General features: G+C 47.4%; 1 protein-coding gene and 2 pseudogenes across 1 annotated transcript; all 3 read left to right on the forward strand.

Annotated features, from left to right (window-relative positions):
- Positions 1-111: 111 nt before the first annotated feature.
- On the forward strand, positions 112-1,797 carry LOC117835725 (protein INAPERTURATE POLLEN 1 homolog; annotated as a pseudogene).
- A 9,755-nt stretch (positions 1,798-11,552) lies between these two features.
- On the forward strand, positions 11,553-15,308 carry LOC117840169 (endoglucanase 9). The gene is made up of 6 exons (XM_034720629.2): positions 11,553-12,241; positions 12,707-13,014; positions 13,109-13,570; positions 14,230-14,365; positions 14,444-14,616; positions 14,695-15,308. The coding sequence occupies exons 1-6, from the start codon at positions 11,860-11,862 to the stop codon at positions 15,091-15,093; spliced, it is 1,860 nt and encodes a 619-aa protein (XP_034576520.1). The 5' UTR covers positions 11,553-11,859; the 3' UTR covers positions 15,094-15,308.
- Positions 15,309-16,577: 1,269 nt separating this feature from the next.
- On the forward strand, positions 16,578-23,785 carry LOC117835726 (protein NRT1/ PTR FAMILY 8.1-like; annotated as a pseudogene).
- Positions 23,786-25,748: the final 1,963 nt, after the last annotated feature.

Raw genomic sequence — 25,748 nt, forward strand, 5'->3', positions numbered from 1 at the left:
GCCTGAGGATGCAGCGACAGACAGTGCTGTGGCGCCGTACTGCGCTAGCAGTGCTTGTTCTCGTGTGATGGTGCCTGGAAAGTTTTGTTTCCATGGGGATTAAAGGTGGTGATGGCCGAAGGTTAGTGATGATGAGGGGTGTGATTCAAGGGACGTAAAGAGGATAGGCAACATTAGGTGGGGACTAAAAAACTACATTAGTGCCCATCATTGGCATGTTCCGATCTGCAAGGATCTCTTGCTATGAATTTTTTTAAAAAAAAATGCTACCAAACAGGAGGAATTTCATCAGAACGAAAAGATTGCTCTAGGTGACAGTATGTAGAGCATGAGGCATGTAGAAAATCATACTTCTGTTAGAAGCAAGCTTAGTGAAAAAGGCCGGATGAAATACTGTAGAGCGACCTGTCATTCATGGCACCCGCGCGAGGAGAGACTTTTCTGAACCAGAACGCAACGAGAGATTGGTCCGGCGGCAGGAAGCCATTTGCAAGACAGTCACGGTCGTTGGAGTGTGACCAGCTGATATTGGACTGATAGTCCTTGTGCCGACAGTGAAGTCAAAAACGATGCTGCTTGAAGGTGTAGCGAAATGCCAGGTACCACGACAACTAGGTTTTTCCGATAAGGGAAATTTCATTAATCTTAGATAGTTACATCAAGGTGATACAAAACCACAACAACTAGTTGGACCTGACAAGGTTTTCTCTGATTTTTCTCGCAGCATGGAAAAGAGCTGGCTGCATGACTTCAACTCTGCTGTTTCGGATATATATCTCTGATCTTTTATCACGAATCACCGTGACCTTCTGCTGCTTTTCCTTTTAGAATAGAGACACACACGTGTCCACACACTGCTATTTTCTTCATACTTTTCAAATTGTTTTCAACTCGTGTGTTCTTATGGATGCTGTGAGAACTGTAAAGCTAAGGGTTTCTGTTTGTTTCTACCCTCCTAAAACCTTACCTCCTAAAAAGTGACTAAAAACTGCTTAAAGTGCTAAACACTTCTCCTAAAAAGTGACTAAAATCTTTTAGGAGGTCCAAATCTTTTAGGCCCTCACCCCCCTCCTAAAACCGACTAAAATCGGTTCTGGACCCTCCCTACCCCCGCACCCCCCGCACCGCACGTCAGATCCCGCACCCACCCGCCTACCCTCCCTCTCTCCCGCCCGACTCCCGCCGCCCGCCGCCGCCGCCCATCTCCTGCCGCCAGCTCCTGCCGCCCATCTCCCGCCGCCCGCCGCCGCCGCCCAGCTCCCGCCACCCATCCCCCCGCACCCACCCGCACCGAGACCCCACCTCCCCTCCCTCTCTCCCGCCGCCCGCCGCCGCCGCCCATCTCCCGCCGCTGGGCTGCGGGGCCCCGGGCGCCAGGCGACCGATGCGGGACTTCTTCGCCGCCTGGCTGGCCACCCTCCGCTCGCCGTTCCTCCCGCTGCTCCGCCGCGCGCTCTCCTCCTCGACCGGCTCCTGGGATGACCCGCTCTCCTCCGCTGCCGCGGTCGTTGAGGCCCACTTCCAGGCGCACTGGTCCGCGCTCGTCGCCGCCGCGCGCCAGGACCCCGCGCGGGTCGTCACCTCGGGGGACTGGCGCTCCTCGCTCGAGCTCCCCTTCCTGTGGCTCGGTGACGTCCACCCATCCCTCCTCACCTCGCTCCTCCGCACGCTCTCGCCCTCGCCGCCGCCGACCGCGTCGACCGCCGGATCCGCGCCGCCGTCCCCGCCGTCTCCGACCGCCTCCGCCGGGCCCAGAAGGCCTTCGTGTTTTGGCGCCAGGGGCATGGTGGGAGGTAGTGGGAGGGCACTAGGGTCATTTTACCACTTCATTCAATGCCTTTAGTCACTTTTAGGAGGTGGAACCAAACATACTTTAGGAGGGTGCCTAAAAACTGCCTAAAAAATTTTAGGAGCTAAAACTTTAGGAGGATGGAAACAAACAGGCCCTAAACATAGAGATCTTCTCTTTACCACTGGTTGTTCATGCGTTTAACAGCATGATGGCGATTTGTGATGATGGAATGCTGTAAAATTGCATTGGCAGATAGCTGCCTGAAGAGTGATTTCGCGGCATGGCTAGGACGCTTTTGCAAGAATGCTTAGGCTATTTTTTAAAAAGAAAGAGCAACATAGTTTGTGCTATTTTTTTTAAAAAAGAAATAGTAACATAGTTTGTGATTATTTTAAAAAAGAAGAAGAAGAAACGATCATGTTAATTATCTGCTGAGACTGAATGTGCCTGGAAGAACAATACCACAAGCTATTTTTGAAAAGCACGCTCCATTCTGTTACCTGCTTGTCTGAGTGTGTACAGAAGAAACAATCACCATCAAGAGGGTTGCACAGCAAGTCTCGTGCCTTTGATGGCATGATGCCAGTGTTGAAAACAACCTAATTGTCATAGCCTTTTCTTTGGAACCTTTTATGCCGGAAGGGAGAAAGAAAAACAATAAGCAAGTTATGCAACAGGTTTCATGAAAGAAACCTCGACATAAGGAGTAGAAACACACTGTAAATGGGACCTTATCGTTCCTAATTTTGGGTTCCACATATACGGCACGTCATCATATTGCTCCAGAAAATTTGGAGGATTTAGGCTTAATCACTACAAGATTAGCAACTTAGTTTTTGAAACGTTAGCAACCTTTCCCAGCAATTTGTTTGCAATTGTCCAATAATTTATAGGTTTTTTAGTTAAGTTTACATCGTAATTGTGGGCAATAAGTTTATTGTTTTTTTTTGTTTTTTTGCGAGTGAAGTTTATTGGCAATTATGGTCGTAATTTGGTAGAACCGTCGCCGCCGCTCAGAAGAGAAAGAAATACTAAAGAAGTAAGGAGCACTAAAATTTAGCCACTAATAAGAAAAAATGTTGGAAAACATTGAATATCTTGCAGTAAATGGCTAAGAATGTACTAAGAAATACTGGGTCTGTAGCCTGCTTGCTTCTGTTGGGGGCATATTCCCCATATTCAAAGGGTCTACCATAAAAATTTGGATAGAAGCTACTCCCTCTGTCCCATATTACTATTCGTTTTGGTTTTTTTTACATATATAACTTTTGCTATATATTTATTCATAATAATTTAGGTGCATACCAAAAGCTACTTATCTAGAAAAGTCAAAACGAGTAGTAATTTGGAATGGAGGGAGTATATGTTAAAATAATTTGGATTGTTATAGGGTTTAGAGTTGGTTGTGTCTATAATTTCAACATAGCTTGGTGGAAAGATATAATGGCATTATAAGAATCCTGTGGTTGGATTATACACCATAATTCAAGCTGTTTGGATAGGCTACATATTTTTTAATTCATTTTTTAAAACAAATATAACTGATCCAGACACTCCATAAATGTAGACATCTTAGGATCGGTTAAACTTTTAACTTGGTCCAGCAATACGTAGAAATATACATATATTGACAACATATGGCTGATTCATCATGAAAAATACTTTCCATAATATTTAGTTTTCTTTATTTAAAAGAATATGCTTTAAATAGTGCAAGTCAAAGCGTCGTATTCGGCAGTGTGTCCATATCTTAAATGACTTACATTGGAAGGGACTGTTTGCGGCTCAAGAGCATCAAGCTTGCTCTACCAAATTCTGCGGCTTTAACTAAATTGGGTTATCTTTTAATTTGGTTCATGATAACTTTTTTTAAAAAAAACAAAGTATAGATGTAAACACTTATATACATGCGTATACACTCAAGTACTCAACAACATGACATACACACTCTATTTTCATGAGCACTTCACAGAGACTGATGAAAATGGGCACATCTCCTATACCGCTAAAACAATAGCGCTGTTAACTCCTCAAATAAATTTAAGAAAATTCAAACATTCGTGCCAGATCAGATCTTGAACTTGGTACTTCAGTAGCCGGGTCGAATGCAAACATTTGGTGAGACAAATATCTTCCTCAAGCTCCGTCTCTGATACGAACCATAATAGATCTGATGCAAGAGATTCAACATAACATGGGGGAGAAAAATTGCGAGCTCTTTTTTTCTTTGGAAGCTCTTTGCATGAGGCATGGGTGGGGCCCGTCCCGGCAAGCTCCTACTGTACTGCGGACTCGGAGCTATGGGCAGTTCCCATTGCAAGAGGATTTTGCTCGGAAAAAAAGAGCAACTGCAAGAGGATCAGAAACGCACGCTGAAGTTTCTGACTGAGCGTGCAGAGGGCTTCTATCATTGTAGTCGAGCGGGCCCTGCCGTTATAAATTCCTCGCTCCATGGTCTTTATGGATATGGTCGGAGAGCTTATCAGAGGACTTGGTCAGACTTGATGTTCTCATGTAGCCGAGGAGGATTTCAATGCCGATTGCGATGGATATCTAAGGGCAGTCCCAATGGGACATTGATGATAGTTTCTATCCCTCTTGATTGTCATGCCAACTAAGCAATTTGTTGATGTGGCAATAGATTTATTATGGAGAGAGAGAAACCATTTCTTAGAGAGGAAACCAAGTCCTCACGCGCACCAATAAGCCAAGAAACTAGCGAATCTGCATTGGGGAGACCCAAGTAGTTTCTTCTTACTTATTGCCGGATCCTTTGCGCTTGCACCGCTGCTACCCATCACTCGAGCTCCTTTACATGATGCACAGAGGATCTGATACTAGAAGAGAGAATGATTGGTTGGATTTTTGTTTAGACTCTAGATAAAAAAAAGTTGCATTGTGAAGGATGATTTCTTGATACAATATTCTAGACTATAGAAACTAGGTTGGTTTCCCATTAGGACTGTACTAAGACACCAAATCTCCGTCGATTCTCTGGCAGAACGATAGACGCGCGTTGATCAGGACATCACATCTTTTTTGAGGGTTAAGGCAGGCCAGGGCCCAGGGGGACATCTTTTTTGGGGGCCTTTTACTGCCTGAAATACACGGCCTGGTTGGACCAGGCTGGATTATGTATGGGCTCTTGGGAAGAAGTTGGGATGCATGCCGTAGCAGACTAGCAGCCCGTCAAGTTTGAATTTTTGCCACTCCGACATGCGACCGCTGCTGCTGTTCTCACCTTAGGCCATCATCAACGCGAGCAGCCATGGTGGTTGGCTAATGACTGGTGGCTCACTCTCATTAGGATTCATGCTCTGGCGGTGGATATTCTCAGTGATGACCACGCAGACGAACTAATGATAACGGGAGGCTGGCGGACCACCATGTCGGTGTGTTCACGGTGGCGGTGAAGGTAACAACGACGGCAACGGATGTTGATGCAGATGTTGGCGCTGATGGTTGGTGGCTCACGTCTGTCTATGGACCACAAGCGGACGATGAGAAGGTTCTATTCCTAGAGTAACTGCAGGCTATTCGGAATGAATGCGATGGTCTTTGCCTCTTTGGGTTGTCGCGGGCGATTTCAATCTGATCCTCGACTCGGCGGATAAAAACAATGGCAGAGCTAACCGGAGGAACATAGCGAGATTTCGCGGAGTGGTGGACGAACTCGAACTCCGGGACATTCATCTGCATGGGCGGCTGTACACTTGGAGCAACGAACGGACGAATCCAACAATGGTTAAATTGGATCGGGTGCTCACCTCCGTGGACTGGGAGGAGCGATTTCCATTCTGCTTCCTCAGGCTCTATCCACAGAAGGATTCGACCACAGCCCACTATTATTACAGTCGAACGCGGCACTCTCGCCTAAGCCAAGATTTCGGTTTGAAGCTTTCTGGCCAAAATTGGAGGGCTATCTGGAGGCAGTTTCACGAGGTTGGCGCTGCACTGATGACACGGCGGACCCATTCCGACGCCTGGACAGCATGCTTAGGAATGTGGCTCGTCAACTGCAGAGTTGGGCGGACAAGAAAGTTGGCAACGTCAGACTTCAGCTCATCCTCGCTCGGGAACTCATCCTACGGTTTGATTGTGCGCAGGAAAGAAGGGCACTATCTGAGGAAGAGACAGAATTTCGCAAACAACTCAAGGTTCTGTGCTTGAGCCTGGCGTCTCTGGAACGAACCATCGCCCGGCAGCGTTCGCGGATCCTCCAGCTGCAAGAGGGCGATGCATGCACCAAGTTCTTCCATCTGCATGCCAGTTACAGACAGCGCAAGAACTACATCGTCAGCCTGCACGAGGACGAGACGGATGCCACGGTTTATTCTCAGGAAGAAAAATCAGAACTGCTGTATGTGTACTTTGAGAACCTGTTGGGAACTGAGCACGCTCGCGCAGCAACACTACACCTGGCTAATTTGGGGGTTGAGCGTCGGGAGATGCCGGAGCTGGAGCTACCATTCACTGAAGAGGAAGTTTGGGGCGTGATTCGTGAACTACAAGGCGCCTGGGCCTGATGGGTTCACGGCCGCCTTGTATCAGACGGCATGGCAGATCATCAAGCCGGACGTCATGCGCCATCAACGCTTTCTACACGGTGGATCGACGACAGCTCAGGTGTGTGAATGGTGCTCTCCTCGTTCTGATTCCAAAGATCTTGGACCCAAAGAAACCAAAGGATTACCGGCCGATCAGTCTCATACACAGTTTCCCCAAACTCATCTCCAAGATGTTGTCCAAACGTCTGGCGGTGCGACTCGGTGACATGATTACCGGCAATCAAACGGCGTTCATGAAGGGGCGATACATACTGGACAGTTTCAAATATGTACTGAGGGCGGCGGTACTGCTGAAAAAGAGGAAGATACCCAAGATGCTAATGAAATTGGACATCTCAAAGGCATTTGACACAGTGGCCTGGCCTTTCCTTCTAGAAGTACTTGAAGCTTGGGGTTTCGGACAGCGTTGGAGAGATTGGATCGCTTTGCTACTCTCGACAACCTCAACTAGAGTTCTACTCAATGGCGAGCCAGGGCATCCAATCACACACTGCAGAGGGCTTCGGCAAGGAGATCCACTGTCGCCGATGATTTTCATACTGGTTATGGACGCGCTGAACCGCCTGTTCGCCAAGGCTAGCTTGGAGGGCCTCCTTCAGCCAATGGGGCACAGATCGATCAAGTATCAGTGCAGCTTCTATGCGGACGACGTGATCCTCTTCGCGGTTGATGAGATGCGCTGCATTGTCGCTATTCTGGAGATCTTTGGGACAGCGTCTGGGCTCAGCACCAACCTAAGCCAGTGCTCCCTTACGCCAATACATGGCTGTGAACACACGTTGGAGGTAATACAAGAGATTTTCCCATGTCAGATTCTACCACTCCCTATCAAATATCCTGAGGAGGCTGCGCGTGGCGAGGCACGTGTATAGGGTGGCAACATCCTGAGGAGATGCCCGACGACTGGTGAGGCGGTGCAGCGGTGGCCGCGTCCAAGGAGCAGAGGTCGAGTGGTGGTGCATCTGAACGGCGAGCGCAGCGGAGGTGGAGGTACGGTGGTGTGGTGCGTGGAGGCACAGCGGTGGTACCATCCTGGATGGGCTGCCGTGATTGTGGTTCGGAGTGTCAAGCCGTGAGCGTGCAACGAGGGGTTGGGATACTTCGGGCGAAAGCCCTCGCCAGCGTTCTTGCTGGTGGAGATGACGGCGGCGCCCTAGGGCATCATTTTCCCTATTGGAGCATCATGTCTAAGCTACAACCCTGCTACACGGGTCCTCTAGGTGAAAACCCTGTCCAAATCTTGGACGAGTGACAACGGTGCCATTGGTGTCATGCCCTCCTTAGAGGTGTCGTCTCTAGAGACCCATCTCATTTTGTGGCATTGCTGGTCCATCGGTCATGGGCGGCTGCAGCTGGTCGCAGCAATTCCGCCGCGTGGCAAGCTGGACAGGTGTTGCCGAGGCCATATGGAGGCGATCGCAGTTATGGTGGCGGCTAGGGGTTGTCGCATGGTTGTCGATTTTGGCTGCTTGCAGCAGACTGCGGCGGCTGGCGTTGCTTGGCAACGGTCAGTGTGGTGTAGGATTGTGTCAGAGGATGGTGCTTGCGGCAATGACATCATGGGACGACTAGGCTTGCAGCGGACCGCGGCAGGTTGCTAAGCTTGGCTGGGCTATTCGGTGTGGTACATTGTTGGAAGACGGCCCAAATAACTTCTCTGGCTTGTTGACACGGCGGCGGAGGCTATTTGCGCGGATGAAGCAACGAGGCAAAGTTGACCTGCGACGGCGGCTTGGCTGATCGATGGAGATCTTGTGGAGCGGGGCAATATTGCTCACCACTCTGTCCGTGATAAAAGAAACGGATCCATGACGTGGAGTACTGTGGCGGGTGTCGCGAGGCCCCCGCACGCGGTGTTTCTTCGAGGTGACGAGAGCGAGGTGGAGTCCAACGGCGGATGTGGCGAGGCCCCCGCGCGTTATGTTATCGCGGTGGCGACTACGAGGCAGCCTACGAGAGGTCCGGATTCGGTGGTACCACTCTTCAAGTGGAGTGTGGTGTTGCAGCAGCACTACAATGGAGGGTCCCGTATGGCGATGGCCTTCTTGGTGCGGTGCAGTCTGCTTCTATCGGTTCCCTGTCAACGCAGGGCCACGCCTGGAGGCATGCCTGGAGGTTTCGGCGACTACATGAGCGTGAATGTTGGTGGGTGGCGCGGAAAAGCTTCAGCTCTACTGCCGTTGTCGGGCGGAGTTAAATCTGCTTGAGATGTGTTGAGTTCGGCGCGTGTTGATGTCCCAATCCAACCGACCGATGTGTTATTAAGTTGAGTTAAGTGCAATGGCGTGATGCGGTATGTGTTGATGATCCAATCCAACCTGCCGGTGTTTGTGTTGTTTTTTCATTTGTTGTTTTTGCCTAGTCTGAGCTTCATCTTCTTTTTAATATAATCGGCAACTCTTCCGCCTAGTTCGTTTAAAAAAGCAATTGGATTGAGGTATCATCGGTGGCTCAGTTAGCCTCTACTCTGTATGAGGCGGTACCACGAAGGATAAGGCGTAAGCAAACAGTCGAGCAAGACCTGCTGAATCGACGCTGGATACGTGCAATTCAGGAATCCCCGTCCGTCCAGTCAATAGTTGAATACCTTGGGCTATGGGAGCGGATTTCTGATCTACACTTAGCAGATGAAGAAGATGTCTTCATTTGGAAATGGACTGCTAACGGGCAATTCTCATCAAAATCTGCCTATGAGGCTTTACACCAGGGAAGTGTCGAGCGAGACGTATCTGGAAATCATGAGCTCCTCCAAAGGTAAAATTTTTCATTTGGCTGGCTTCAAGGCGGCGGTTATGGACGACGGATAGGCAGCGTCGTCACGACCTCGATGCAACGGATGAATGTTGGTTTTGCGATCAAGAGAAGGAGATAGCTGACCACATTCTGGTAAACTGTTACTTTGCGAAAGAAATCTAGTGGGGAGTCCTCAACTCATACCGTTGTGTCTGTTCCTTTCCAAGAGCCATACATATGCAGGAATGATGGAGCTTCATGCGTCATCGATACCAGCAGAATAGGAAAAGAGGATTCGATTCCTCGCTCATGCTCAAGACCAGACACATATGGAAAGGAGAAATGCAAGGTTGTTCAAAGATGAAAGCAAAACAACAAAGGGTGGTGCTGTAGGAAGCCGCATTGGGAGCCTCTCGCATTGGTAGTCTGATACGCGAGTAATCATCATAAGTGTTTGCGCTCTTTCTTGTTTTGATTGTCACCTGATTTTATGTAATAGTCTCTTTTAGAACTCTAATTTCAGGCGTTTGCATCCCGTGTAACACGTTGTAATCCATACTTATAACATAAACTCTCTTCTGCTTAATACCAAGATGCGTAGAGTTCTTGCATGTTCAAGAAAAAATGATAACGGGAGGATGAGCCGGAGAGCATATAGGCAACGGAGGTTGTAATATAAGCCGGCTGAAAAATTGAAATGGCTGATTTGTTGTAAGAAAAAAATAATGTTCGGTAGCTGATAAGTCGGCGGATAACCTGAGCTGAACATAGTGTGACAATGTAGCGGCGAGCCGGCGGCAGACGCGCAAAGCAACAGCAAGGAACCTTCGACTTTGGTGGAGTCCCCCGTCACGGCGTCACGTGAAGACCACCACTCCACCAGCAATAAACCAGCCGAGGGCCCGAGCCCCTCGCTCGGCGCGCCTTCAAAGCTCGGGCTCCGTGGCCCGTGACGCCGCCCCGCGGTTCCCGCCCTAGCACTTCGCTTGGCGCGCCGCCGCCCCGCTGCCTGTCTCCAGCTGTCGTCCGAAGCGCAGCTCTTCACGCAAGCCTGCCGGGCCATGGGTTTCCTGCGGCCAACGGCAAACCGGGGTCGTTTCGTGTGTTCTGCGCTGCCCGTCGCGCCCACCGGCAACTGAACTGACAGCTCCCAAAATGTCCTCCGATGATTAGTTGCTTTCACGACGTTCCAGCTTTGTTATCGTGAGAAATCAGTAGTTGTTCGACCATTGCCGATCCCGTAGCTCGCACTAGAGGTCGAAATACCATCGGCCGGCTTGGACCACGGAGTACGCTCGCGTTCCTCTACCGGACCAGCAGGTGAGGCTGCTCGCGGTATCATCCATCGTGCTACGACGCACTGGGCTGCTGCGACAGCTACACGGACGAACGAGAGCAACACTTCATCGTTGTGTTGGAAAGCAGCAAAAGACAGGCGCTACGAATAAACAACGCCCGACTAAAATAACTTCAGCAGCAAGGTTTTCACGACTGCTCGCCACGCCAAATCGGCGCTGCACGGGCACGAAGCCAGTGGCCACGAAAGTAGAAACGGGAAAGTGCCCGCTTTCGGCAAAGCCCGGATGGATCATGGATGGATGAATGGCGGTTCAGTCGCGTCGCCCTCCCGTTTGCTCCTCCGCGCCGTTTGCCTTGCCTTGCAAGAGAGCCGTCTCATCCCCAATCACGACTCCTCGTGATATCCTCTCATCTTTTCACGAACAGACTAGTCTAACGGTCTGATTGCCCGCTAAACTAAACTTACTGTGCAAGGAGAATGGCTCGTGCGTGGTCTCCATCGCTTTTTGTTAGCTGCGCTCCGTCCCTTTCCAGCGCAGTTACACCTAACCGAATCCAGGAGCTTCCGGATCATGCGTTGATCCGCGAGCAATGGCCAAGTGCTGGATGCCGGGAGGAACAAGGTATCACTGCAGGCGGGTGCCAAGCACGGCTCACCGAACCCACTCCACTTGCGTTGCGTGCAGGGGTACACTCCTCGACATGAACAGTACCGGATGCAACAGTTGGAACTGCTGGGTCGTACAAGTGTGCAACACGATCTAGCGGGACAACGACCTTGATAATGAAGCACCAACAGAACTACAGAAGCACTTTGGGTCACTGAGAAAATAGAAAAACATTATCTTTTATTATAAAAAGGAAAAAATAATGTACTGAATCAGCAGGAAGCCAACAACTCAGATTCGCAAAACATTCTAGAGGAATCAGTTTATAAAAAACAATTAAAGGTAACGCTGAACCTGAAACAGTTAAACCTCTGCCGAAAGCCCGAAGCCCCCTGTTAACAGCAATAAAACAAAGACCCAGCACCAAACAGGTGAGCACGAAGCACGCGTGGACGAGGAAGACCGGGGAGTCCACGGTCATTACTACTGAGGCAGCAAGAAAACAAATCTGCTTATCCCGTAAGCAATATCAGCAGCAAGCATCCGCCGCCGTCCCCACACCCAACTCCACACTACTCCAAACGCGCTCCGTTGCCCAACCCGCCGGCAGCCAAAGTACAGCAGGCATGCGTCCCTACCCCTGATATCCCACCCCCACCACCACTCCGGCCGCCTCTCCCCCAGCAAACCCCAGTATCCCACTGCCCCATAGCCCACAGCTCTTCCCCAGTTCCCTTTCCATCCATCGCCCTTGCGTCGCCGGAAGAACGCCGGAAAATCGCCCCGCGGCCGCCGTGCCAGAGGCGTCAATCGGCGCGGCGGCATTTGTTGCTAGCTAGTAGGCGGGGAGGGGGGCAGGATGAGCATGTACGGGAGGGACCCGTGGGGCGGGCCGCTGGAGATATGCCCCGACTCGGCCACGGACGACGACCGCAGCCGGAACCTGGACATCGACCGGGGCGCGCTGTCGCGGACGCTCGACGAGACGCAGCAGAGCTGGCTGCTGGCGGGGCCCGGGGACCAGGGCCGCAAAAAGAAGAAGTACGTCGACATCGGCTGCCTCGTCGTCAGCCGCAAGCTCTTCGTCTGGACGCTCGGGGTGCTCCTCGCCGCCGCCGTCTTCGCGGGGGTCGTGGCGGGGATCGCCAAGGCCATCCCAAGGAGGCACCGCCCGCCGCCGCCGCCAGACGACTACACCGTCGCGCTGCACAAGGCGCTCATGTTCTTCAACGCGCAGAGATGTGAGTTGCTGCTCTTTTCCTGCACTTCTGTTTCGTTTGGGGTTTCGCGTTTTCTTGTGGGAAATGCTTGTGTTTTTTCTTTCTTTTTTGTGTCCGCAGCCATTACTCTGGTGATTCGAGAAATTTAGGGCCTGGTTTGGGAAATTTTGGTATAAAAAATGGCTGATTTTTTAGACAGCGGACTGTTTTTTACTCGGTAGTAGAATTGTAGAATAATGATAGATTAAATTTTTAGTGGTGGTTTTGACGATGCTTTGCATCGCCTGTTGGAAAGCTGGACTTTTTAGTCGTTTTAGCTAGTTATATTCTCGATTCATTACCTGAAATGGGAGAGAGGACGAGCGCTCCTGGTTCTCTTATCTTTCAGATCTGTCCTTAAAAATGCCTAAACTGCATTTTGAAGATTGATTTTCAAATGTGAAATGCGCATTTCATTCATGTCCGCGTTCTTCAAATTTGCTGCAGCTGGCAAGCTTCCGAAGCACAACAATGTACCATGGCGTGGTAACTCTTGCATGAAGGATGGGCTCTCGGACCCGGCAGTACGGAGAAGCCTGGTCGGCGGGTACTACGACGCTGGCAATGCCGTCAAGTTCAACTTCCCAGCTGCCTTCTCCATGACCCTCCTCAGCTGGAGTGTCATTGAGTACAGTGCTAAGTACGAGGCTGTTGGAGAACTTGGCCATGTCCGTGACATTATCAAGTGGGGAGCAGACTACTTCTTGAAGACCTTTAACTCCTCAGCCGATAGCATTGATCGTGTCATTGCGCAGGTAAAAATAAATCACCACAAATAGAGATGCGCTGGGTGTTATGTTCTTGTCCCACCAGGCCATGCTAATCTAAAAAATTATGGGGAGGGTGCAGGTGGGAAGTGCTGCAACGTCACCTGGTTCTACACAGCCCAATGATCATTATTGTTGGATGAGGCCAGAGGACATCGACTACCCACGTCCAGTGGTCGAGTGCCACGCCTGTTCGGATCTTGCTGCTGAAATGGCTGCAGCATTAGCTGCAGCTTCTATTGTATTCAGGGACAATAAGGCTTACTCACAGAAGCTTGTACATGGTGCTACCACTCTCTTCCAATTTGCACGGGATCGGCGTGGCAGGTATAGTGCAGGTGGTTCAGATGCTGCAAAGTTCTACAATTCAACCAGCTACTGGGATGAGTTTGTGTGGGGTAGTTCATGGATGTACCTTGCGACTGGCAATTCGTCATACTTGACTCTGGCCACACACCCCAAGCTTGCAAAGCATGCTGGTGCTTTCTGGGGTGGTCCGGATTATGGTGTGTTCAGCTGGGATAATAAGCTCACTGGTGCACAGGTAAATGTCTTAATTTTATCTTGCCTAATTAAATGTTGAGACATTCCTTACATGACCCGCTGGCATTTAGTTTGGTTGATGGTTTATACATGGTACTGGAGTAGTACATTTCGTTATAACATCTGCCCTATATGTTGAATCATTATTTTTCTACAAGTATACATCAACTTGCTCAGCTGTGGTAGTAATTTAGTGCCAGGTCAACCTCCTGTCATATTTAAGGTACTAACTATTGTTAAACAATAGGATGATTCCAATTATAGAGCATGTGAGTCAGGGTTTTGTTGATATATTAAGGGTGATGTGGGCACATCTTCATTGTTGTCCTGTCTAGGCCTGTGCATGCATAGCACCCTTTCCCTTTACCCATAGGTGTTAATTAGATCCGGACCAATAGGTACAACATGCTAGTGTTCATCATTTAAACAGGCAATGTTGTACTAATAGCTGGGGTGTCACACTCTTTCAATCTCCATGCAGCATTCTACTATAACACAACACTCTTTATAACTTCTTTTTTTTAAGAAAAAAACTCATGTGGTCATGTGGTAATCGAGCCCTTTTTCTAAATAGGAAAAGGTAGCATTTTTTGTTTGCTGTTGAACGAATAATGGCTTTTGACATGCTTGTCTTACCTTTTTATTTATCTTCAATTCCAGGTTCTTCTAAGCCGGTTAAGGCTTTTCTTGAGCCCTGGATATCCGTATGAAGAGATGTTGAGGACATTCCACAACCAAACTAGCATTATCATGTGTTCCTACCTTCCCATCTTTAAGTCTTTCAACAGAACAAAAGGTCTTATAGCCATCAACTCAGTGTATTACACTATCACTACTGCTTTTTAGAATAGTTTACTGAAAATTTTCATTACAGGTGGTTTGATTCAGTTAAATCACGGGAAGCCACAGCCTCTTCAATATGTGGCCAACGCTGCATTCCTTGCTTCTGTGTTCAGTGACTATCTTGAGGCTGCAGATACCCCTGGGTGGTATTGCGGCCCCCATTTCTACTCTATTGAGGTTCTTCGCGGTTTTGCAAGGACTCAGGTAAGCTGGTAGCATTTTATACTACAATCTTGTTCCAGCAGTTTTTAACCCCTGATGCTAATTTGTTCCTTCTATCAGATTGAGTACATCTTAGGAAAGAATCCTTTGAAGATGAGCTATGTGGTAGGGTTCGGAAAACATTACCCCAAGCATGTTCACCACCAGGGTGCTTCGATCCCCAAAAACGGTGTTCACTATGGCTGCAAAGGAGGGTGGAAGTGGAGGGACACCAAGAAGCCAAACCCGAACATCATAGTTGGAGCTATGGTCGCTGGCCCCGATCGCCATGATGGATTCAAAGATGCCCGCAAGAACTACAACTACACTGAAGCAACGCTGGCGGGCAATGCTGGTCTAGTCGCAGCATTGGTAGCTTTGTCCGGTGAAAGCCATGGGGTGGACAAGAACACGATGTTCTCTGCAGTGCCGCCCATGTTCCCATCACCTCCACCGCCATCAGCACCATGGAAACCATAATGGCTGCGAGTATCTGATTCTTTTGTATACTACGTATTTTAGACTAGAGTTTTCTTTGTTGTAACACTACTGTGGAGATCTAACAAGTGAAGATGTAGCCATTGCCTTGTTTTGGTTTCTTTTTCAGTGTTGTATAATCGCCGTGCTGTGTGCTATGGACTAAGTTGTGTATGAATCTCTATGTTCTACTAATTCAGTGACAGATTCCAAGGCAATTTGTGGGAACTCTTGCATCAGTTGAGTTCGAAAAAGCAGCAATTGATTCTCCGGGGATCTGCGGGAACTCAACGTGGTTGTGTTTCCTGGACACTTGGATTTTTCGAAACTCCTGAACAAGTATTGCGATGGTTTTGCCGGTTTCCGGCAAGGAGTATCCCCAGGTGCGTCTTCACCTTCCCACCTCTTCACTCTGCAATTCCACTCCCTCCCGAGACTCGATCTCAGGAAGTCAGGATGCCCGTTCAATTCGATTCATGCCGTATCCCCTCCGCGGCGTGTAATTCTCCCATCTCGTGCTGTATCTTGACCATATGGAGCTGTTGGAAAGAGTGAAACCCCCTCCTCTCCAATCTCCATCACTAGTTCACTACCCCAAACTCCGGTGAGCTCAGAGACCTCCTAGTCCGATCCTCATCCTCTCCACGATGAGTAGTAGCGGCGCAGCAGCAGAAGAAGATGCGGCTGAAGCTGTCGGTGAAGGACGACGACGAAGTCGCCGCGAACGTCGTGCCGCCGGTGACCGTGGTCCTGGACGGGCATCTGCCACCGAGACCACCTCAACCGGCATGCCGGGTACCGCAGCCTCGCGGGCGCGCTCCGCTGCCTGTTCGTTGACGCGGACGAAGGCCAGGGGGAGGACGGCCTCGACCGAGCCAATGCCATCCCGGGCCACGTAGTGGCGTACGAAGACATGGAGGACGACCTCCTCCTCGCCGGCCATCTCAAGTGGAAGATACAGCACGGGATGGCCGCCGCCGCCCGCCCGCCCGCTCTGGGCGGAGAAAAGGAGTAGAGGAGGGCGCGGAGCATGGAGTAGGCGGAGGAGAGGAGGAAGGTTGAGACGAGCATGAGTACGGACACGGCGACGAGAAGGCGCGACTGGACACTCCGAATGTGTCACCGGGCACAGCTTGCCAGCCAATCTATCTCGTCGGCGGCGAACGGGAAGGAGAGCGCTGCGTCGCCGTGGTAAGAGAAGAACAGAACTACGAAAGGACTAGTTTGTAAAATATAGGGAAACAAATAGGGGTTTTATGAAAATAATTGGATCGCGATTCGATCCAATTTAGGAGGTTTTATGTAAATAATCGGTCGCGGTTATTACACAGGATCCGTTTTAGGGGGGTTTGTTTAAATAATCGGATCACGATTAGTAATCGCGATTTAGTTTAGGGAACTTTACGTAAATAAACGGATCGCGGAGAACAATCACGATCCCAATGAGAATTTAATTTGCAAATTTTGTGACCGCCGTCCACTCTGCGATGCGACCTGCCCCGCCGGCGGACGCCCGGCGTCTCCAGCAAGCCCGCGGGAGCCGCATTGGCTTCCGGATGGATAACCCGTTCGACGCGAAGGTGCTCCAGGTGCCGTCGTCGGCAGAGGACGGCAGCTGGTGGCAGCGACGGGAGGCTACGCAGGACGGACCGTCCGACGGTGGTAGTCGGCATCCGAAGGGGAGAGTATGCATACGATCTGGTAACGCCCGCCTCCTCCCCTTGCCATCAGTGCCGTCTATTTGGTTCTTTCCACATGTTCAGTCATGATGTTCATTTTTTTTAAATGATGATGAACTTCGTCAAGGGGAAGTCTTTCACCCCTGATATGTTGGTAGGCATAGTTCGAGCAATCAGTTGCTGTTTATGTTTTAATAGTTTGAGACTAATATTTAGGCTCATATATAGCCAAATCATTTGAATTCTGGTCTTATGCTGCACAAAAATAGGGAATAGGGAAATTTTCAAGTGTCAGCAGTTACTGACTGAAGTAGTGAAACTAGTTAGGTTCAGCAACCTAATATCTGATGATCATGGTGGTTTGTAGTACTAACGATGGTTTTATGGCATATAATTAAACCTTTCCTGTTGAAGTTTCAACTCATACAGGCTTTTCAGACTTTCAGCTTCTCAAGCTATATCAAACTCCAGAAGAAAGACAGCTAGATGAGTTTTCAGCGTTATGGTTATCTTTTCTAACATCATGTATTTTAAATCACTGTGTATATGAATATACGATCATTATTTTGCCATCTTCCTAATTGCTACCCCACTGTGGTCCACCTCAGAGCATAAAGCTTATTGTAATTAATAAAAGAATTAAAGCAAACTTGGGTGAAAAGTAAGGCCTGTTTGGAAAGGGGTGTTAAACTTTAACACCCCCACTTTTAACACCTTTTTAACACATTGGCTCCCAAGCAGGAGTGTTAAAAGGTTGTGTTAAAGTTTAACACTCCCAATTTCATAAACATATCAATGGGGTGTTAAAACTTGATAAACTTGTTAAAAGTGGTACCCCTCTCTACTCTTTCCCTAATTGCCCCCCTTTCTCTCTCCTCCTCTCTCTCCTCCCTGCCGCCTGCGCATCCTCCCCTCCCGCATCGCATCCTCCCCGCTCGCCGCCATCTCCTCCCGCCGGCAGTCCATCCCGCTCGCAGGTCCTCCTCTCTCTCCTCTCCCTCTTTCTCACATCCTCTCTCTCCTCTCGGAGGCAGCGGCGGGCGGCCGAGAGCAGCAGTGTGGCAGCAACGTCTGGGGGGGAGCAGCGGGCACAACAGCGGTCGGGGAGGAGTAGCGCGGCAGCAGCGGCCAGGCAGGCGTGGCTTCGGTGGCGAGGCAGGCTTCGGCGGTGCGGCTTCGGGGCAGGTGGCGGCTTCGGCGACGGGCGCGGGAGGCAGGAGCAGCGGGAGTGGGCACGGGCGCGGAGGGCGGCTCTGAGCGGCGCCGACGAGTGGCCGCGCGGGAGAGCCGGCGAGCGACTTCTCCTCCACCACCGTCGGCCCCTAAGTGCGGTCCCTCCGTCCCCAATCCTCTCCTCTGCCGTCGGGCCCCACGCAAGATCTCTTCCGGCGCAACTCCTCCCGGAACGGCCCCCGCGGGACCTCCTCCGTCCTCCTCCCTCTGGCTCACCTCCTCCCGGACCGGCCCCTGCAGGACCTCCTCTGGCCTCCTCCCTCCGGCGCACCTCCTCCCTCCGGCGCACCTCCTCTGGAGCACCTCCTCCCTCGAGCACCGGCCGGGTGCCCCAGGAGCACGGCCGCTACCTCACAACGCCGTCGGGTGGCCCAGGAGTAATGAGGGGCAATATTGTCAATTTCAACCTAAGATGTTAAAGTTTAACAGATCATCCAAACACCCCAATTTGTTAAACTTTAACACTCCATTTGAGGATAGTATCCAAATAGGCCCTAACAATACTTGTGGCAGATGAAAAACAAGATAAATCTTTTGACTGCAGTAGTTTATCTTGTTTTGGTATTTGAAAGTACGGAAGGCAGGCTTGCCACTACAGATCGTTTCATACAATTCTTGCACATTTGCATACTTACTCCATCTGGTCCAAAATGTAGGTCGTTTTGGCTTTTCTTGATACATAGATATTGCTATGCACTTAAATATAGGGTTATGTCTAGATTAGAAAAGTCAAAACGACCTACATTTTGAAATAGATGGAGTATTTTCTTTTTAATATGCATATATGAACACTTACTACAAGAACATACAGCTAGCCACATACTAACCCAATTTGACCATAAACAGATTGGTGGGTCCTTGTCATGTTGCTACTTGTGATAGTACCAATCTATTGAAATCTTTGTGCATCTTTTCTCTATTGAAACCTTTGTCTCAAAACTAGATTACTACATGGTGAGACTGTCAATCTGTCATCCTGGGTGGGCTGATGTACTTCCCCCTTTAGCTCTTAAATATTCCATGCACAGTTTTAAAAAGAAAACCTACATTTGGCACCCCTTAGTATTTAATGTTTGCTATTGTCCCCTAAGGAATGATTTTTTGGTTGTCCCTGTTAATTACTATTTCTAACTGTGGAATGCAAGGTACAATAGAATATACAGGTGATGGATCTGTTTGTATCTTTGGGCATCCGGCTTCGAAAACACACAGAGGAAACTGGAAGAGTTGCTCTTTAAACTTAGGCAAGTATTGAAATAATCTCTCGAATCAGCCTTTGTTTTTGAAGACCGTAGTTGGACATGCAATGGTCAAATTGTGTTGAATTTAGTTTATATTTTTTGAGTTTTTTATTAAATAGAGATCCAATACAAAACGAATATATTATTGCTGTCTGTTTATTCTGCTGGTATCTGGCCTATTCTTCTTCAATTGTAAAAAACCTAGTCAGCTATCTCACAAAAGTCTTACATGAAACAAATGGTGTCGCTGCAAGAAATGTTTCAACTTGGCGCGGTACCAGCTATCTTGCACCTCTGGTTGGAGCCTTCTTAGCTGATTCGTATCTGGGGAAGTACTGGTAACCCTAATCTCACAATCTTTGTTCTTGCTATGTGCTAAATTTGACCTGTACTGTAATTACTGTAAGTGGTAACATTTATGTCAGTACACTATCCTCAAGAAGAGTGAACTCAGACCCTTATCGAAAGTTTGAAACAAATAATTTAAGAGATCATAACTATATTTGAAGAGTAGTAATTTTATGTCAGTCACATAATATAATAGTATTGTGGCATTAATATAGACAATATAAGAGTTAGTTTGGATTAACCATTCCCATGTGGGTTGGAGGGGATTGAGGGGGAATGAACTAATATTCCCCTCAATCCCCCCGGTCCCCTCCAATCCACATGTGGAATAGGACATCCAAGAAGCCTCTGGTTTCTCGGAGTACAATTTTCAATCACACTTACCTGCTTGTAGCTTAGCGGTTGCACTTACCTCAGTAGCACCTCAGGTCCCGAGTTTGAATCCCCGTGGGAGCGAATTTCAGACTGGGTAAAAAAAAACATCACTCGTTGGTCTCCCTAGTCGGCATGGGTGAGACCGACATATGGTTGGCGGGCCCTCATGTACTGGTCAAGACCCGAACCACAAGGGCTGAATTATCCATGTATGAGGGGTGCCAGTACCTTTCTCAACTAGGCTCCGGTTGAGCTCTTCTTGGAGAAATATCGTGGAGCGGTCTTTCCCCCACGGGCCAGGTTTGTTAGTATTAGATGTGCATTCAACATCCGAGATCGAATTTCTTACCGTGTTATCTTCTGTTGCCCCTATCCTGTTTATTTAGGGAATGGGGATGTTGATTCTGTCAGCAGCACTCTCTACTGGTCCCCATATTCTGTTTTCTTGGACAGATATAGTATCATATCAGTTCATCATAGTTTGTTGGCTTGTACATGGTTGTTATAGGTTATGGTGCACTGAACCCTTGTATTACGTCCTTTGGTGCTGATCAATTTGATCATAATAATGAAGAGGAAAGAAACAGAAAGAGCTCTTTCTTCAGTTGGCACTATTTTGCACTCAGTGCTGGCTCGTGTGGGTACAAGAACATGAAGGCTGGCTCTGGGGTTTTACCATCACGGCACTGTTTGTGGCTCTAGGTCCAAGTATTTTTCTCTTGGGCTTTCCTGTACATAGATTTCAGAGAATTGGAGCAAGCCCTATGACAGGAGTATCACAGGTTGTTTTTGCAGCTATCCGCAACTTCAATAAAGATTTACCCCAAGCGATTTTTCACTTCTTTATGAGCTTCCTGAGCAAGGTTCATCGATTGAAGGAAGCAAGAAATAAAAGCATACAGCCGGACTTAAGTAACATTCTATTATGATATTTCATTCCATACACTTGCATTGACTTGAGTTTGCATTTCCATATAAGTTTACTTAGAAATTTTTAAATATATATGACCATTTGAGATTATTCTAAACCTATATTTGAAACCATGAAAGGAAAAGGATTTCTTGTACTTGGTAGTACCGTATTCTAGAGTCTACAGTCCATGTGTTGAAACTATAGGAATGTATTTGATTCTGCTTTGATTTGCCTGTACCATATGACACGGTATGCATTTGTTATGCTTCTACAGTTCAAACTTATGTCAATACAAAGGCCACAAGAAGATACCCAATCAACCTAAAGGGGTGTTTGGATAACCCCCGTTAAACTTTAGCACCTGTCACATCGGATGTTTGGATATTAATTAGGAGTATTAAACATAGTCTAATTACAAAACTAATTGCACAGATAGAGTCTAATTCACGAGATGAATCTATTAAGACTATTAGTCCATGATTTGACAATGTGGTGCTACAGTAACCATTTGCTAATGATGGATTAATTAGCCTTAATAGATTCATCTCGCGAATTAGACTCCATTTGTGCAATTAGTTTTGTAATTAGCTTATGTTTAGTCTTTTTAATTAGCATCCGAACATCCGATATGACCCTGATAAAGTTTAGCACCTCGTATCCAAACACCCCTTAAGTATTTCCACAGATTAAAAAAGAAAATTCATAGCGCAACCAAGTGTATTTCTCAATTCCAAGCAGTGATCCTCTTTTTCCTCTTGCAGATTTTTTGATAAAGCTGCAGTTGTGGTATCATCTGATTGTGATTCTGTTGGCCTGCTTGAATCATGGATAATGTGTGTACTGTGAGTCAAGTGGAAGAGCATAAGATTCTGATTAGAATGCTGCCTACCTGAGCCACAATGATATTCTTTTGTACAGTCCTGGAACAGATGTCTTCGACCTTTATAGAACAAGGTATGGTAATGGACAAACACATCGGCTCTTTTGAAATACCTGCAGCATCCTTCCAATCTGTGGATATCAGATCTGTCCTTGTTCTCGTTCCAGTCCATGAAAGAATCCTTGTTCCGGCATTTAGAAGATTTGCTGGCATTTCAAATGGCATTACGAATCTTTAGCGGAGGGGGGGGGGGCGCTTACAGATTGCATATGCCAAAGGTTAACGTTGACATCGCTTTTTACCAGAGTCAACCAATGAGATAAGGTTCTGACAGCCGACGGACTTGCAGAAGAAAGTCTGTTGGTGCTCCTGTGATGACCAAGGACAGATGACCAGTTCTAGACGTCGATAGAAGCCGAGGAGAAGCCGATCCGGTGGAGAATCAATTTTACCAAATAAGGGAACGTGTGAAGGTTTATCTTTAGTAGTTTTAGATGCGTTTGTAACGGTCCATGTCTTAACCAACTAGGATTTTAGTTTACTCTAGGGTATAAATATAAACCCATAAGCCTTGTATCGAATAAAATCATTAATCAATCAATACAACCTTTCGGCGCCACGTCGCTAAAACCTTAGGTTTAGGAGTAGAGTCTGCACCGGCTTCGATCTCAGGCGAGCTTGTAAGTACCGTCACCCGGTCATTACGTTATCTGTATCAGAACTTTCCAGGCATCATCCACTATTCTAATCTCTTATCGTGTGGCTAGTTATCGAGTTGCTTCGATTGCAAGTACAACCTTTTAGGCTTTGTCCAAAATTCTATTTGACTTCGATGTTGCTCATAATTATCGAGTTGTTTGGTTTGATTAAGTTGTATCGTATCGATCTCTTAGTTTTATCAACGCTCATAGTTATCAAACGACTTAAATCTGATTAGTTCGTTCTTATCGGCTTCCTAGTCTTGTTTAAACGTTCACCAATTATCGGATCGTATCAGCTCGTTAGATCTTACATGCTTTACTTGTTTTACATATGCTAGGTTCGATAGATCTTTACCCTTGCCCCTCACATTGCTAGCCGTCGGATCCTTAACATCAACATGCTACCATTGAGAGCCGATGCATCGGTTGGGTATCATACATATCTCTTAGAAATGTGACAACGTTATGGAGCCTTTAGCTGTGCATACGAGGCCTTGCTACCGCAAGCTAGTATGTTACGTTGGTGGGTCGAAGTTAATGCCCTCTCAGTCATAATACCTTGGTTATCCAATCTATGTCTCATGATATTAATTAGATCCGTTAGCTTAATCGGCTTCTAAGTGGTAGGCAAGAGATCTTTGCTACCGTGCTTTAAGCTTTTAGATTAATAGATTGAAGTTAATACCCTCCCAGTCTCGGCCGTACTGTTTTAGTTAAGTCCAATCTACGTCTCATGACACTAATTAAATCTGTTAGTTTATCTGACATGTGTATAATTAGCACGAGCTCCTTTTATGGCTGTTGTTTTACATTGCATCTATTTTAGCCCGTCAGCTCATATAGCCGATGGCACATGTCATTAATGTTCCTATTTTATTTGCACCATATGATTACATTTGAAACCTGACTGTTATGGTGTTTATTCAGAGTAACGCTTATTAATGAGCTCGAAGACTTAGCCACCTATCGGGTCAGGAATTTAATGTTTCCCTTGTCAATTTCAGATCAAATTGACTGGCACGTCTTGCACCTTCGTGAGTCGATTTGGAACCTACACTGGAATTAAGCAAATCTTCTAGATCCTCCGTGTTGTTCAACACAGAAGCATGAAGTTCAGATTTTACGTTAACAATTATGTGTACCGTGAGATGATTTTCTCTCGTACCGGTGTTCATCGCCGGAGGGGGCAATCGAGAGTGGATCCCTGATAACTTGAACGAAGCGCATTTGATCGGTTTTACTGGGTTATGGCTGGGCTCAGTTTCCTAATTCTGGTAGCCTTTATGTTATGTGCAATAAGGTACAAGAACCAAAGGGCTTCCTGAAGTCCGTTAATGTGTCAATATTATAATGGCAAACAGCAATCTTTGGTTTGGTTTACATGTATGCCACACTGTCAACATCAAAACTAAGGGGGGTGTTTGGGAGGAGGGGACTAAATTTTAGTTCTCGTCACATCGAATGTTTGGACACTAATTAGGAGTATTAAACCTAAACTAATTACAAAAATAATTACACAACCTCTACGCTAAATCGCGAGACGAATCTATTAAGCCTAATTAGTCCATGATTTGACAATGTGGTGCTACAGTAACCATTCGCTAATGATGGATTGATTAGGCTTAATAGATTCGTCTCGCGATTTAGCCTAGGGGTTCTGCAATTAATTTTGTAATTAGCTTATGTTTAGTTCTCCTAATTAGTATCCGAACATTGACAGGGCTAAAGTTTAGCCCCTGCTATCCAAACGTCCCTTACACTTGTAATTTCGGTGATGCATGTGATCTTCGTCATCCGTTTACCCTCACTTCTCAGTTATCATATCTTTTGCTACAGATGTGAGAAATGCACTCGCGATTCGTCCTCTCTTCCAATTTCAGTATACCACTCGCAATCGGAATAGGTGCTTTGCATTTTCTAGGTATTACCCCGATGGTTTAATATTTTCCATGAGTCTGTTTGAGCTGACTAGTTATAGCTCTTCTTTATAGGAAGTTTGTGCTAACAAGAGTAACAACCAAAAAGACTCGGGCCTACTAACGACAGAGGAATTTTTTTATTTTTATATTTAATTTTTACGATTTTGCAAAAATAATGTTGGATAAAAATTGCAGATATAGACTTATACAGCCGGTAGACGTTTCAAACGGCAGTCACTAACCCAAAAAATAATTAAAATTGTTAACGCCATTTGAACCGACGGTAGCTTACATGTCACGTGATGTGGCAGGGGGCCCAGAGCTTACCGCCTGATGAAACGGCTATAGCAGTTTGAAACGGCGGTAAGTGCCCATCCCCTTCTTCACCGCCACGCCGCCGCCGGCACCCCTTCTTCACCGGCCATGCCGCCAGTGTCGACAGTTTGGAGGCTAGCTGTCGGCGTAGCCATTTCAAACGGCTATAACTTCGTGTAATTTTTTTATTTCATGATATTTTTCCTTAGTTATAAAAATATATAAAGTTAGATTGGAAACACTAAATATTCGAATATATCATTATTGGTTTGAATATGAAATTACAAATTTTAGAGAGAGAGCGCTTCGAGAAAATATTGGAAATTGAACTACTTCCGGGCCATGGAATATATAGTTGTTTCCAGCGAAATTACAACACATGAAAATAAAATTCGTGCAAAACATACGAACATCGATAACTCTAAACTAAACAATAGATTGCAGCGGCATGTGCGGCACGGATGGCTATCCTAAACATGTGCCGTTGCTAAACCAAACACGCCTTAGGTAATTGAAATAGTCGGGGATAGAGCCATCTCTACTTATAGTAGAACTGGCTTTGCGAGAGCTGGGAGGGCCCAGCCTCATAGTATCCAGCACTCCGAGAGAAATGCAGTGACAGTGGGTGATCCTTGTTGTGGTGTAGGGATACTCGCACCATGGATCGGTACAAATCGGGTCACGTGCAATGTTAACCGCCCAAGGATTTGCATAAACTTCAGCTTGAAGATCTTTCACCCTATGCTCGAGGTCAAAGATCTTGCACTTGAAGTAGTGGATGTACTCTTAGGTTGGCTCAGGAAGTGAAGGATCGACCCACTTCGCATACCGGCAGTTTCCTTCATCGAGATAAGACTGATCATGATGTTAGTTTGTAGCATGAAAAGTTTAGCAAGAGTAAGGAAGTAATAACCTGACTCACCAAGCCATACGGGCATCGAAAGAAACGCCGGCTTCCATCACCGTAGTCATCAAACAGCTGCATGATGCAAGTCACGCCATGGTGACACATTGGCCACGCATCACGACAGTCGTCATAAGACCTAAGGCAGTT

Source organism: Setaria viridis, chromosome 9, assembly GCF_005286985.2.
Source record: "Setaria viridis chromosome 9, Setaria_viridis_v4.0, whole genome shotgun sequence".
NCBI classification, from domain to species: Eukaryota; Viridiplantae; Streptophyta; class Magnoliopsida; order Poales; family Poaceae; genus Setaria; species Setaria viridis.